Source organism: Pseudophryne corroboree, chromosome 5 (assembly GCF_028390025.1).
Source record: "Pseudophryne corroboree isolate aPseCor3 chromosome 5, aPseCor3.hap2, whole genome shotgun sequence".
NCBI lineage: Eukaryota > Metazoa > Chordata > Amphibia > Anura > Myobatrachidae > Pseudophryne > Pseudophryne corroboree.
The window spans coordinates 117,471,909-117,486,445 of record NC_086448.1 but is presented as its reverse complement, the minus strand read 5'-3'; the positions used below and the strand labels follow the sequence as shown (position 1 = coordinate 117,486,445).

The following is a 14,537-nucleotide window of genomic DNA, read 5'->3' as shown; positions in this document are numbered from 1 at the left end:
CTCAGTGCTGTGCCTGGCGCAAAGTGTATAGGAGGTTCTACCTGGTGCAGTGTGTATTAGCTGCACTACTGTGTGGTGTAATGCAAATTGCCACTATTATGTGGCCACGTACCTTCCCCACAAAGTAACTCCCCTTAATTTTTGCTGTCCATGCTTTAGCATATAGGTATGGGAACAACAAGCATTACAGTATGTACATCATTTTGCCCTCCTAACTTAAAAATGTGCCCTCCCTGTGATCAGCACCATGCCCTAAAAAGTGAACACTATCATGTGTAGCTGGCACTGCTGGGGGGCATGTCATGTGTAGCTGGCACTGCTGCGGGGCATGTCGTGTGTAGCTGGCACTGATGCGGGGCATGTCATGTCTAGCTGGTACTGCTGCGGGGCATGTCATGTGTAGCTGGCACTGCTGGGGGGCATGTCATGTGTAGCTGGCACTGCTGCGGGGCATGTCATGTGTAGCTGGCACTGCTGCGGGGCATGTCATGTCTAGCTGGCACTGCTGCGGGGCATGTCATGTGTAGCTGGCACTGCTGCGGGGCATGTCATGTGTAGCTGGCACTGCTGGGGGGCATGTCATGTCTATCTGGCACTGCACATTATGTGTATCTGGCACTATACTGGAGACATTGTGTGTAAGGAACACTACTGTGGCTATGTGTAAGGCTGCTAATTGTGTGAAAATATATTTATAGTTTGATGATATGAAGTTACGAGGCCATGCCCACTTTTCCAGAGGCCACACCCACTTTTCCACGAGCGCACCTTCGCCGCGCGCATGGGGGGGGGGGGGCGCACTTTTACATTTTCTCGCTCAGGGTGCTAGTAGGCCTGGAGCCGGTCTTGCAAAGCATCACACATGAAACTGCAGAAATAGGGTCGGAATGAGAGAGAGACAGACAGAGAGATCACCAAATTCAGAAGATAAAATTAGTTTATTAGTACATCAATGTTCATCTTACAATTCGATATGGTCGACGTTTCGGCCCACAGCAGGGGTCTTTGTCAAGACAGGTCCAACTGACAACCTCACAGCGTGAAGACAGAAGACATCCCCTGTCTTCATGCTGTGAGGTTGTCACACACAGACATATACAAAAAAAAAAAAAAAAGAAATATTGTATATAAATAAGCACAGCTTTAACAGCCTTCACACTTATCAAATACTTATGTAACTCTCAGTAAATCTATGCAATAAATTGATCATTGAGTTTCACCAATACAAGGAATACATACAAACTAGTTGCAATGTTACTTACAATCAACAAAATGCCATTGTTACCACAACTATATCCAGAATATTTACTATTGATGTTGAATCACCACAAATCATTTATATTGAACTTCTACTTCTTACCAGGAACAAGTGTACATATTTATCCATTTATCTGTATGTTTAGATGGTCAGACTCTTAGGAAACAGCTACTTTTCACTTGTCGTGTATAAAATAGGGGGGGCGCAAATGTTTTATTATTAACATTTCCGGCTAGAGCGAAGCAGCGCCGAAGCGTGAGTGGTATAGGTCCCGGCCATATGTGAAGCATCAGGGGAGGGGTTCCAACAAAATATTACTATAAGGAGCGACAGGGTTATTATAATACTCCTATGATAAATGGAAGCCCCTCTAAAATAAATAATACAGATTCTGAGCAGATACTCAAAGTAGTCCACAGAATAAGAGAAGTACTTTGCAGCTGGCCATACATTAAAGAAACAAATGAGACTTCATCCCAGCACAGGAGGGCAACAAACTTGAACGGCCAGGGACACGTTTTCCAGAAAATGTTGTTATATTTCTTTATTCAAGTCACCATTGTAGTTTGCATTAGTAATGTTTGTAGCACAAGCAAAGTCCACAGTTGCAATTAACAGTTGCCAATTAGTAAGCAACAAAAATAGAGTATGCGGCTATCCCACTCGCAGCCAATAATTATTACGGTCATCAACATCACCACCCAGCTATTACACTGGCTGCATTTAATTCCAGCTCAACACTGTCTGTAATGTAGCCCAACAAATTACAGCTCATACTGACCAGTGCTCATCTCCTCTGCTGTTCCAATTCACTCATTACTAGCTAGCACCCAGACAGGGCTCATATCAGGGATCAATGATCCCCATTGGTCAGCTTGCAGTGCCACTCGGTAGGTTACAGACAAGAATTCCCCAGTGTATAATATATATACTTACCATACTATCCCTTTAAACACATGAATCATGAAACACACAGGTTCTGCGGCTGGTTGACATCAATCCTGCATTTATACTGGTTTTAATCAACCACAGAACCTGTGTCCCACTTTAAAGGGATAGTATGGTATATATATATATATATATATATCAAGATAGGCGGCACTCACGACGACTTGAAATAATCACACGGACCCCAGTAGAGAGTTCAACGTTTCAATCTTATCAGATTTTCGTCGATCTGATAACAAGATTGAAACGGTGAACTCTCTACTGGGGTCCGTGTGATTATTTCAAGTCGTCGTCAGTGCCGCCTATCTTGCTATGTAAGGTGACTGACCGTTTTGGCCGAATACACCTGGAGGGCACCGGGCGCAAAGTATGTACATGTACAGTGTGGAGTGCCGGCTCTGCTATTGTTTGTTTGTTTATATATATATATATATATATATATATATATATATATATATAATGTGTGTGTGTGTCAGTTTTGTATATACAGAAACCTGTAATGTGAGTTTAGTTGTCCTTTAGGAGCATGACTTGCACTACAGAACAGACTTGTGCAACCACCAAATATAATTCAGCCCTGGCTGGGCTCACACGCACAACCAGAGTTAATGAACAAATCATCTGAATCCAAAGCACTCACCCTTACGTCTCCATTGACCGTCCTGGGAGTGTGATTAAACGCTTGAGCTGGATCTTTGTTGTAAACTTTGAGAAAGGATCTGTCTTGAATATTCCTGTAAGCAAAAAACATGAATATATGTAGCAGAAGACAAAGACTTGAGATATCCCCTTTAAATATTTGACTTCATCATTTTCCAGCCCAGGACAGAGGGGCTGTGAGTAGCTGTGTAATGTCTCAGGAAAGGAGAGTATAAATAGAGAAATGTAGCAGTTCTGCCTTCCCAGAGAACTTCCAGCCTGACCAAACAACTCCACACCCTGTGGAATCAGGTGGTGCAGGGCTCAGCAGACTGTAATATGAATAGAAGCAGACCTAGGAAGGGGAGAAGCATTTAACCATAAACTCTCCCAGTTTTAGTTAATATTCAATTGCTTCTCCGTCAGTTCAAAGCAAACACATGAGATATGCTAACACATAGCTGCTTATCTGGCTATGCACACCAGCGGACAGCACAATTGCGCCTTTGTTCCGCATAATCCTTACATAATATGTGAAATAATATAACTTAGAGCAGAGCTGCTGACACCAACTTACAGTGGAATCTTCCTGCCATGTTTAGTTCTTTCTTGCATTACAGCTTCCAGACACCCTGCAGCTTGACTGCAAACCCAACGTCGGCTTCTGTGGAGCAACTGGACAGAATTTTTTTCTTATCCAGTGTAAAATTTAATCAGCTCCAAAGAAAGAACAAAGAAAAAAAGTGTAGGTTTGCTTCAAACGCCTTCAGGAGAGACATTCCTCAACAGATGAGAGCCAGAGAATGGGACACTCTCTAACTGAGGATTGAATTCCATTGCTCCAGGTGCAGACACAGAGTTCTGGGGGCTGACCTTAACCAGATTACGTTCCAGAGGGGAAAAATAGAAGAATGTTTTGGGTTGGTCTCATTTTAGTCCTTATAACGCAGTTTGTGCCTCTAAATACTACATTAATTCACTGCATCAATCTCTGTGCACAAAGTGATTTTTTTGCAATGAAATAGGACCACTTAGTTCTGCCAAAACATTTTGCATTATGCTGTAGTGTACTTTGCCTCATATTTAGTTCAGTTTAAAGAGGTAGCATTAAAGTTACACTGTCTAGTCATGCAGCCATTTGCCCTGGGTCTCCCTGGGGAAGTGGAAAAGTTAGCGAGAATACCAATCAGAAAAGACGGTGTCTTGTGGTTGGTCCTCAGATGTGCACTTCCCCATCAGAACCATTTTAATTTGGCAAACTAAACAGATTTCCCAGCTCAGTATTCCATACATGCAGTGCAAGATTAAGGTCCACATGGGCCTGGAGATGAAATTTACAAAGGGCCTATTATATGCGGTCGCCGAGGGTGTGACTAGTGATGTGGGGGAGCATGACCAGTGGCACCCATTACTACACTCACACAGCTGCACCTGTTACTACACTCACACAGTAGAACCCGTTACTACACTCACACAACAGAACCCGTTACTACACTCACACAACAGAACCCGTTACTACACTCACACAGCAGAACCCATTACTACACTCACACAGCAGAACCTGTTACTACATACAGACAGCTGCACCTGCTACTACACTCACACAGCAGAACCTGTTACTATACTCACACAGCAGAACCTGTTACTATACTCACACAGCAGAACCCGTTACTACATCCAGACAGCTGCACCTATTACTACACTCACACAGCAGAACCCATTACTACACTCACACAGCAGAACCCGTTACTATACTCACACAGCAGAACCCGTTACTACACTCACACAGTAGCACCCGTTACTACATACAGACAGCAGCACCCGTTACTACACTCGCACAGCAGAACCCGTTACTACACTCACACAGCAGAACCCACTACTACACTCACACAGCAGTACCCGTTACTACACTCACACAGCAAAACCTGTTACTACACTCACACAGCAGCACCCCTTACTACACTCACACAGCAAAACCTGTTACTACACTCACACAGCAGCACCCATTACTACACTCACACAGCAAAACCTGTTACTACACTCACACAGCAGCACCTCTTACTACACTCACACAGCAAAACCTGTTACTACACTCACACAGCAGCACCCATTACTACACTCACACAGCAAAACCTGTTACTACACTCACACAGCAGAACCCATTACTACACTCACACAGCAAAACCTGTTACAAAACTCACACAGCAGAACCCATTACTACACTCACACGAGCACCCGCTACTACACACAGCAGCACTCCTTACTACACATGGCATAAAAGCAGGAAAATGCCTGAATGATTTTACAATGGCGAATATTTAAAATATAATCCAACAGTCAGTCACACACCAAACGCCTCTCTGCTCAACCTGCTTGACACTTCAACTGTTGCCTAGTAAAATCATGCAGCCTTTATCTCCCCTGTCTCCTCCTGTTCTGTAGGTGTGATTCTGATGTGGTTGGAAAGAGCATGGCTGCTGCTTACTTGAAGCATTGTTGCTTACCTTAAGGCTTCTCCCAGAAAGGAGACACTGCTTGCATTGTCAGGGCCCCCTAATGCAGTTATTCAGGGGGCAGGGCTAAATGTGCACATTTTCACAATTAAGCCCCATCCTCCTCGCTGACCTGCAAATTCCAGGTATAATCTCCTCATCTTGCCTGCTTCACCAGGAAGTGGGTGGAATGCAGGAGATCTTGCCACTCTTCCATGAGTGTGGAGACTGTCCAAAAAATCGTGAGTCTTCCACAACTTGTAGGAGAGTAGGCAAGTATGACTTGGAAACAGCAGTGATGCTTAAATATGGTAATGCAGCAAGAGGCATCTAGTATAAGTAGACTCCTCCTGCATGTGTGATCCCCTGTTGCATCCGAGGATACAGTATCTGATCACCTGCGACACCATCGCTGAGAAACCCATGAGGTTACATAGACAGCTCTGTCACTAAGGCCAGGAAATCTCCTTTGGAAAATGGATACCGTGGCCTTGGCATTCCCACAAAAACTGAGGTTATACGCCTCTGTTTTGTGAAACACAGACCTTTGCCGCTCTGCTGCCTGCCCCAATATGGCTGCAGACTGTCAATCAACTGACGTCAGCTCTGCAGCCATACTATATACAACGACACAGGACTATACTGCACATGCGAACATCGATACTTTGCGTTTTCCACTATATAGTGACTGGGCCTGAATCACTCCCTGTGTTTGGAGCGTAGGATGTAACTAAAAGTGTAGGGCTTATGTTATTTCTTTGTATTTGATGTCAAACTGTGTTTTTAATCAAGTGCATTTTTATTTTGTACATTTTACACAAACAGACCAGAATATACAACAAAGCAAAGCAGCAACCAATCACCACTAAACAGCACGGTGAGCAAGGAAGAACCATATACATATAGGTGGTCATTCCGAGTTGTTCGCTCGCAAGCTGCTTTTAGCAGCATTGCACACGCTAAGCCGCCGCCTACTGGGAGTGAATCTTAGCATAGAAAAATTGCGAACGAAAGATTAGCAGAATTGCGAATAGACACTTCTTAGCAGTTTCTGAGTAGCTCCACACTTACTCGGCAACTGCGATCAGTTCAGTCAGTTTCGTTCCTGGTTTGGCGTCACAAACACACCCAGCGTTCGCCCAGACACTCCCCCGTTTCTTCAGACACTCCCGCGTTTTTCCCAGAAACGGCAGCGTTTTTTAACACACACCCATAAAACGGCCAGTTTCCACCCAGAAACACCTACTTCCTGTCAATCACACTACGATCACCAGAACGAAGAAAAAACCTCGTAATGCCGTGAGTAAAATACCTAACTGCATAGCAAATTTACTTGGCGCAGTCGCAGTGCGAACATTGCGCATGCGCAATTAGCAGAAAATCGCTGTGATGCGAAGAAAATTACCGAGCGAACAACTCGGAATGAGGGCCATAATCTTGTGTGGCGTTATCCTATAGGGTAAACATGCTAAATTCATGTAATTTCTCTGGAGCATGTTTAATTGAAATCAAAAGTGCAACCAAGGTCACGACTAACTGCTTTATTATATTTATATGAGCATTGCGTGTCTGACTGTGCTGACAGCACCATGTTATTAGCCCAGGGTTGTATCATGTGGATCAGTTAAACACACCAAATTATAGCTGTATGAGAACTTTCTGTATTATTCATACAAATCAGACTTTTTCTTTTATCTGAAATAAGCTTCTATCATCATGAGAAAGTGATATGACCTTCCAAAAGTCATAAAAGCCAACAGTAACCTTCCATCTGCCTGGACCAATATGCAATATGTAGCACTTATCCTTGTGTATCAAATGCCTATTTCCCTACAGTAAGCTTGCGAGCAGGGCCCTCTAACCTCTGTGTCTGTCTGTTATTACCAAGTCTTGCTTTATTACTGTTTTGTTCCCAAGTGTAGAACACAACGGAGTATGCTTGTGCTATGTAAGTAAATATTAGTAAATAATAAAATATTAACTAGAAAATTTGGGGTAGTGGCGGTGGGGGGCGCTACAGGTAAGACTTCTTCATGACTTCTTGATGAGTCTTAAACACAGAAGGTCCAAACACTGCAAATAAGTCTGGTATTTATACTAGGTTTGGCGCTTGCATCTATTTTCGTTCCAACTACAGTTAAAGCTTGCAGGTCGTAGTCCCATTATAGGTGCATAACATAAGATTAATATGGGCATGGCATATGTATTGGTTGGCTGTGGCCTAACAATATAGGAGCATATTGGCTGTATCTGCTTTTGGCTTTAACTGAAGAACAAAGGAGACCAGACCAGTCCAAAAATGTTCTACTTTTCATGGAAGTACAGTAGTACACTTTTACACCATGGATACTTTATGCCAGACATATATGGTCTTTAAGTGATATAACTGGTGGGAAGAGCAGAGGGATTTAGATGTTGCTAATATTTGGGAGGACAGTTTTGTACAGTGCCTAGTAAGGTTCAGAAGGATATAGTTGAAAGTTTCATAGAGTTTTTTGGATGGGCACTAACAGCATGGTGAAACATTTCCCAGAAACAATAGATTTATGAGAAGGTCCACTGACCACCAAATATGGTAGTGATAAAGCAGTGATAAGTGCAAGATGATAACGCACCAGCCAGTCAGCTCCTGTCATTTTTCAAATCTGTAATGATTGGCTGGTGCGTTATCACCTTGCGCTTATCACTTCTTTATCCCTTCTCCAGGTTAATACAGCTGCCCAACTATTACATAAACTGTACTTTGTATGGGGCAGACTATAGCTTGTTACATGCTGCAGTAATTATACATCCTTCAAGGGCTGGTGACTATTGCTGTAAAAGCAAACATTTGGAAACCCCCCCTCCAGAAATGCTGCTTTTACCATTGAAACGGAAGGACTGGCAATCTCACAATTTTGTCCTGATGTTGGACATAATTTATGGAAAATGCCTGCGTTTGTAAACAAATACAAACTCCTCTATAGCAGTCATGGGTAACCTGTGGTTTTATGCTGTGGATATAGTTCAACAATAGCCAGGAGAGACAAGTTACCGAAGTCTGCTCTAGAGGTTATCTTGGTTCTGTCAAAGTATGAAAACCTATGTACAAGCTTGTGAAAATGTTACAAAATGCTGCAAGCATTACAAAGTGCAACTTGAACTTTGGCCCTAGATTTGCCTATGGGAATTAAAGTGAGAATTGAAATAAAACAGAATATTTGGCTGGGCTAGGCCTTCAATACAAAGACAAATTCTTTTCAGCACCAACTAGTGGAAACTTGCAGAGGAGATTAGACTGCACTCATTAAATATTACAAGCTACAGAGGTCAGGCTGGAGCATTTTCGGCTGAAAGAATGAAGGGTATTTTATGAAAGCTTTTACTCACTGCAGCAAAGTGCATTTTATATGGGGATGTATGAAAAACCTATAGACTTCTACTATACTGAACCTCAGTGATTTTCCATTCTTTATCTCCACCCCATCCCCAATAAGTTTTGTAACTTTTTATTCAGCAGTTGCAATGTTCACTGACCTATACACATCTGTATCAGACAAGGTTCTTGTATCTTGCAAGAAACGTTTCACCTACTGCTCTGTCTAGTCTGCAATTGTGTGGTTTTTTTTTTTTTTGTTTGGTGGGGATAGGATTTCTTTTTCTTCATCATATATGCTATGGGGCAACAGGGAATATTGGCTCCCCTGGCCAGCACCACTCGCCCCCGCAGCCCCAGTACATGTGGCGTCGTGGTGTCACAGAACAGTGCCGGAGGAGTAGGAAGACCATACTGAGTGCCCTGGGCCTTCTATGCAGTAGGGGCGGATTGGGTATGTGTGACCGACGGTCACAATACCGACGCCGGGATCCCGGCTGTGAGATGTCCGGCGTGGGGGTCGAGTGCAACGCAGCAGGCTCGGTGGTTCGCTGCACTCGCCACAGGTTCTATTCCCACTCTATGGGTGTCGTGGACACCCACGAGTGGGAATAGTCCCTGTTGGTCAGAGATGCCGACCGGCAGGATTTCGAGCGGGAGGGATGTAGTGGTCGGTATTGTGACTGGCTGACTCCTGACCGCCAGTCACATAACTACATCCCGTAGGGGCACCATGCAAGCTGCAAAGGGGTAGCTACCATGACACCTCATTGGACTTGCTCCCTGGGTGAGGGCAGCAGCCTCTCGTGACATCCCAGCTAGAAACACAAAACATTACATGTTGCCTACAGTTTTACAAATGAAAGCAGACATTTTAGGGGGCAATTCAATTCTCCATGATGTGTCTAAGGAACTGCAGAGGATACACTGCAGAGGACTGAATTGCCCCCTTAGTGCATTTGTGTGTATATACATGCATATATGTATGCAGTGGTGGGATTCAAATAAATTAACAACCGGTTCTATGTCCATTTTAAGTATACCGAAAGGTAGTTTAATAATTCATGCATTTAATACTCAAATAACACCCATTATGCGTTATGCCACACACTGTAATGCCAATTACATATTATGATACACACAGTTATGGTCCTGACACCATTTTATGCCCGCACACAATAATGCCACTTACATTGCCTGGGGACTCCTGTGTGTTGCCAGGGGTTTCATGCGCATTGCTAGGGGTCTCCTGTGCGTTGCCAGGGGTTTCATGCATGTTGCTAGGGGTCTCCTGTGCATTGCCAGGGGTTTCATGCGCATTGCTAGGGGTCTCCTGCGCGTTGTCAGGGGTTTCCTACGTGTTGCCAGGTATCTCCTGGCCGCTGCCCCAGTAAAGTTAAGAAGGGTGGGTGCGGACTTCAGTGGTTACTGCTAGCCCCCGCAGTAGATTGAGACGTGCTGGGGGCTGCGGACGCGCTTCTGTACCATAGCAGTCACAGCAGTGTAAAAAAAAAAACTCTTAAAATGCCCGCCGCCGAGGAGACAGGCGCTAGAGGTCAAATGTGACCTCTAGCATCTGTCTCCTCCTTGGCGGCGGCCATTTTTGGTTGTTTTTTTTACATTGCTATGGTACAGAAGCACTTCCGCAGCCCCCAGCGCGTCTCAATCTACTGCGGGGGCAGCGGCGGGTTCCATGGGTGCTCCTCGCGGTCCATGGGTGCTCTGGCCCGGGAGCACCCACGCAATTAGCAACCGGTTCTAAGAACCATACCTAACTTTAGGTATCGGTTCCGAAGAACCGGTGCGAACCGGCTGAATCCCACCACTGTATGTATGCCCATATTCCTTTTTCAGCATTTAAAGTCAAGTCTGTAGAATCGGTGTGAGATGGGGGCTTCCCATAAATACTGCTCAGTGAAAACAGACTGAAATCTTTGGTGTGTTGACAAATATTTATAAAGAGATCCAAGGTTCTAGAGCAGAAGTTCTCAAACTTGGTCCTCGTGGGCCCACACAGTGCATGTTTTGCAGGTAACCCAGCAGGTGCACAGGTGTATTAATTACTCACTGACACATTTTAAAAGGTCCACAGGTGGAGCTAATTATTTCACTTGTGATTCTGTGAGGAGACCTGCAAAACATGCACTGTGTGGGCCCCCGAGGACCGAGTTTGAGAACCTCTGTTCTAGAGCAAGAGGTTACGCTCTGAATCTGTCTATAGCAGGGATTAATGGCAGGAATATCTTGTTAAAGAAGAATGATGAATTGCACATAAAGGTTATAGGCCGTTGTGCCTACAAGATAGATGATTTCATACAAACTTGCCATACACACATTCTGTACTAATAAATGCATACATTTAGGGGTCAATTCAATCAGGGGTTTCCGCAATGTGCCGTTGCAAAAGTGTTGCAACTCTGGCAATGTAATCCTAAATCACTGTGATTTTACTCTGAATTTGCACATAATCACACATTGGAGATTGCAGCACTATAGGAGTGCAGATTGAAATATGGGGAATAATTCCTACAGTGAGAACAGAAAGACTACAAGAAACATGTGGTAGCTGCAGGGCTTAAAGTGGTCCTGCAGCTACCCTCACATTAAGCGAAGTTAGAGTCAGTGCTAGTGTTTTCTTGACGCCCCTGCAAACTATAAATTAGTGCCCTACTTTCCATATTTTATAAAGGGACATTGATCTCACAAAGAAGCAGCATGGTCACATAAGTCACATAATAGTACCCCTAATTCAAATTACACCACACAGTAACACAGTCTTATTTACATTACACTGCATGTAGTGCCGCTGATTCATAGTACACCACATAGTGATTCCCCTTATTCTGGTTACATCACTCAGTAGTGCCCTTTATTTACATTGTGTTACACAATGGTACCCTTTATACATGTTATGCCAAACAGTAGTGCCCCTTATATACAATGCCCACAGTAGTGCCCCTTATACACAACTCTTCAGTAGTAGTGCCCCTTACACATAATGCCACAGTTGTAGTGCCCCTTACACATAATTACCACAGTAGTGCCACTTATACACATAATTCCCACAGAAGTGCTGCTTATACACAAAATGCCCACTACCACACTAAGTTAAAGATAAGGGTGTAGCTACCATACAAGTACGTGCAGGAAGTGCAGCTGCTATGGGGTCCGGCACTGAGAGGGGACAACTTCCCTGTCCAAGTAAGATACATTTTTCACCATTGAGTGGAACATAGTAGCCCTTACAAACTTTTGCCTTGGCGCCTCCATTATGCAGTGTCTAGTTAAGCCCCTTGGACTGCTCAACATAATGTGGTATAAAATGAACTGGAGGGTATTATAATGTTACGTAATATGAACTGGGGCACTTTAATGTGGCATAATGTAAACTGTGGGCACTGTACTGTGACATCAGGGGCAGATTCGGCCACTAGGATAGTGTGTAAGCTCCCGCTTGGATAGCTCAATTGCCCCATCTGCAGGGCCGATAACGAATCTGCCAGCCCGTCTGCTGCACTTCCAGCATTTGTGTTCGACTGCGGAACGCAAACCAGAAGCTCCCTCTCAGGGGTGGACACGTGAAAAAAGCCCTTAGGTTTCTTTTAGGCAATGCCATCTAAAGAAGGCGTTGCCCACCGCATCCAAACACCGGAGCTTGGTGCATATGCGGCAAGCGGCCAGCCTCAGAAAACGACATCTTCATTATCTTTCATTTGATGCAGAGTCTTCCATTCTAATAACCAGCAGTGCTGTGGCCTCAGCTTACTTTTCTTATAGGCTGTGTGCCTTTGGGAGGGTTTTCCAGGTGGAGCTGACAAATGACAACCCTCTAAGTTGTCCTTGCTCTTCAGCTGTTATTGATAGCTTATGAGTCTCTGCTGCCTCCGTTCACTCTTCCGAAGCTGATGGAAATCTCCTTCACTTGTATACTGCATTCCAAGTAGCAGGTGCTTCTTGGTCTGCAGAGAAAAGTGGCCACGGATCTGGAAGGAATTTCTTTCTTCCAGCACTAACACTCTCCTTTCCACAAATGCTAGTTATTTTTTGCTAATGGCTAGCAGCTGTCTCTTCTTTATGACTTTCACAGCCACCATCTGACAGCTAGACAAATCTGCTGCAGCAGGGCCTTACCAAAGGTGCCCCAGCCTAACTGATGGACAAACGTGAGTCTCTGGATGGTGTAATTGGGGCAGGATGATGCAGCACTGCTGGTTCCCCTTCTCTCTGCACCTGCTTGATGTCCAGTCTTCTCCTCTGAGCTGGATAAGAATGTCATACATCTCTTCTTCCATCCTTCCTGGATGCCGATCTTTGGCTTTTCCTCATCAGAGGAGTCTGAAGGGATCAAAATCTTGCCATCTTGTATGTTCTTCCTCTTTGACTCTGAAGTGAATGAAAACCTCACCCATCTATCATTTTCCTCCTTAATGGGACCTGTTGCTCCTCATAGGAGTCAAAAATGATATTCATCTTAATGGCATTACCGGCCTTGTTCTTCTCTTCTGCACTAGATGATGGTTCCCTCCTTCTTTTCCTCTACTTCATGGAGAGCTTCTCCTCCTTCTAAACTGGATGATATCTTCCTCCTTCTTTTCCTCTCCTTCTTCATTGATATCTTCACCTCTTTCACCTAGGCTCAGCTAGAAACGAACCACTTCTTCAATATGGCCTTCTTCATTGCAGCTTCCAACTGTCACTCTGCCACCAGAGTAAACAACCTGGTTGCCCAGGCAAAAGCTGCATCTTTCAAAAGTGGCTTGCGGAAGTCAGTAGTGGCAGTTACCTGCCTATATGCCTGTGCTACATACATGTTGTATGCTGTCTGTGTCTGTGTACGTGTGACATTAATTGGGAGGCATGTGTGAAATTAACAGTGGATTAAACAGGGGTTTCCTAAATTTTGAGGGGGGAAGCAATGCAGATAGATTAAACTCTATCTATATTAGGGTACATACTGAATTTTATTGAATGTCACTTATTAAAATAACATTATTTAATATTTGTTAATAGAGCACACATATTACACCGCTTTACGAGAACATTTCAGTCATTGACATTAGTCCCTGCCCCAGTAGATCTTACAAGGCAAGATTAATCTGCACAGATCATGTATTCAAACTGACTGAGGTACTAATTAAGGGGGTAATTCAGATCTAATTTTGCTGCCCTGCGATCAGATAGTCGCCGCCTCCAGGGGGAGTGTATATTGGCCGTGCAAGTGTGCGATTGCATGTATATGCAGAGCTGCGAAAATCTACTTTGTGCAGTCTGTACACAGCCCCGGACTTACTCCTAGAGTGCGATCAGAAGAGGCTGCTCGGGGCCGGAGCTTATGTCAGACACCATCCCTGAAAACGCTTGGCCACGCCTGCCTTTTTTCGGACACTCCCTGTAGACGTTTGGTCCGGCCCACCAGCTTGTGTCAGTGAGACACGCTGCCGCTAAGTCCGGCGGCAGCGTGTCTCAGCTGTCAGAACAGGGAGGAGAGCGCGGCTGTCGGGTGGGAGCGGCGGCGTGTATGACTTGAAACCAGCCGCCGGTTCGTGAGCCAATCAGAGCTCGCGGACCGGCAGCCAATCAAAAGCCGCGGCTGCCGGTCCGCGAGCTCTGATTGGCTCTCGAACCGGCGGCTGGTTTCAAGTCCTACATGCCGCCGCCGCCCAACATAGCCGCACTCTCCTCCGTGTCCTGCCGAAAGCAGCACAGTAAGCAGCACGGAGGGGAGGGGAGGGGCAGGGCAGGGCATCTGTATACCTGGCACTGTGGGGGGCATCTGTATACCTGGCACTGTGGGGGGCATCTGTATACCTGGCACTGTGGGGGGCATCTGTATACCTGGCACTGT

The 14,537-nt window shown here is 44.9% G+C and overlaps 1 protein-coding gene across 13 annotated transcripts in view; it reads right to left on the bottom strand.

Annotated features, from left to right (window-relative positions):
* Positions 1-14,537, bottom strand: part of KIAA1217 (KIAA1217 ortholog) — a 1,254,604-nt gene that overhangs the window by 161,160 nt on the left and 1,078,907 nt on the right. For 12 of the 13 annotated variants that reach the window (XM_063921607.1, XM_063921603.1, XM_063921600.1 and 9 more), the window contains one exon: positions 2,847-2,940. In XM_063921607.1, coding sequence (XP_063777677.1) covers positions 2,847-2,940 — 94 coding nt within the window. Of the gene's footprint in view, positions 1-2,846; positions 2,941-3,422; positions 3,526-14,537 lie in introns of those variants that run through there. The other variant, XM_063921613.1, reaches the window with a different exon arrangement.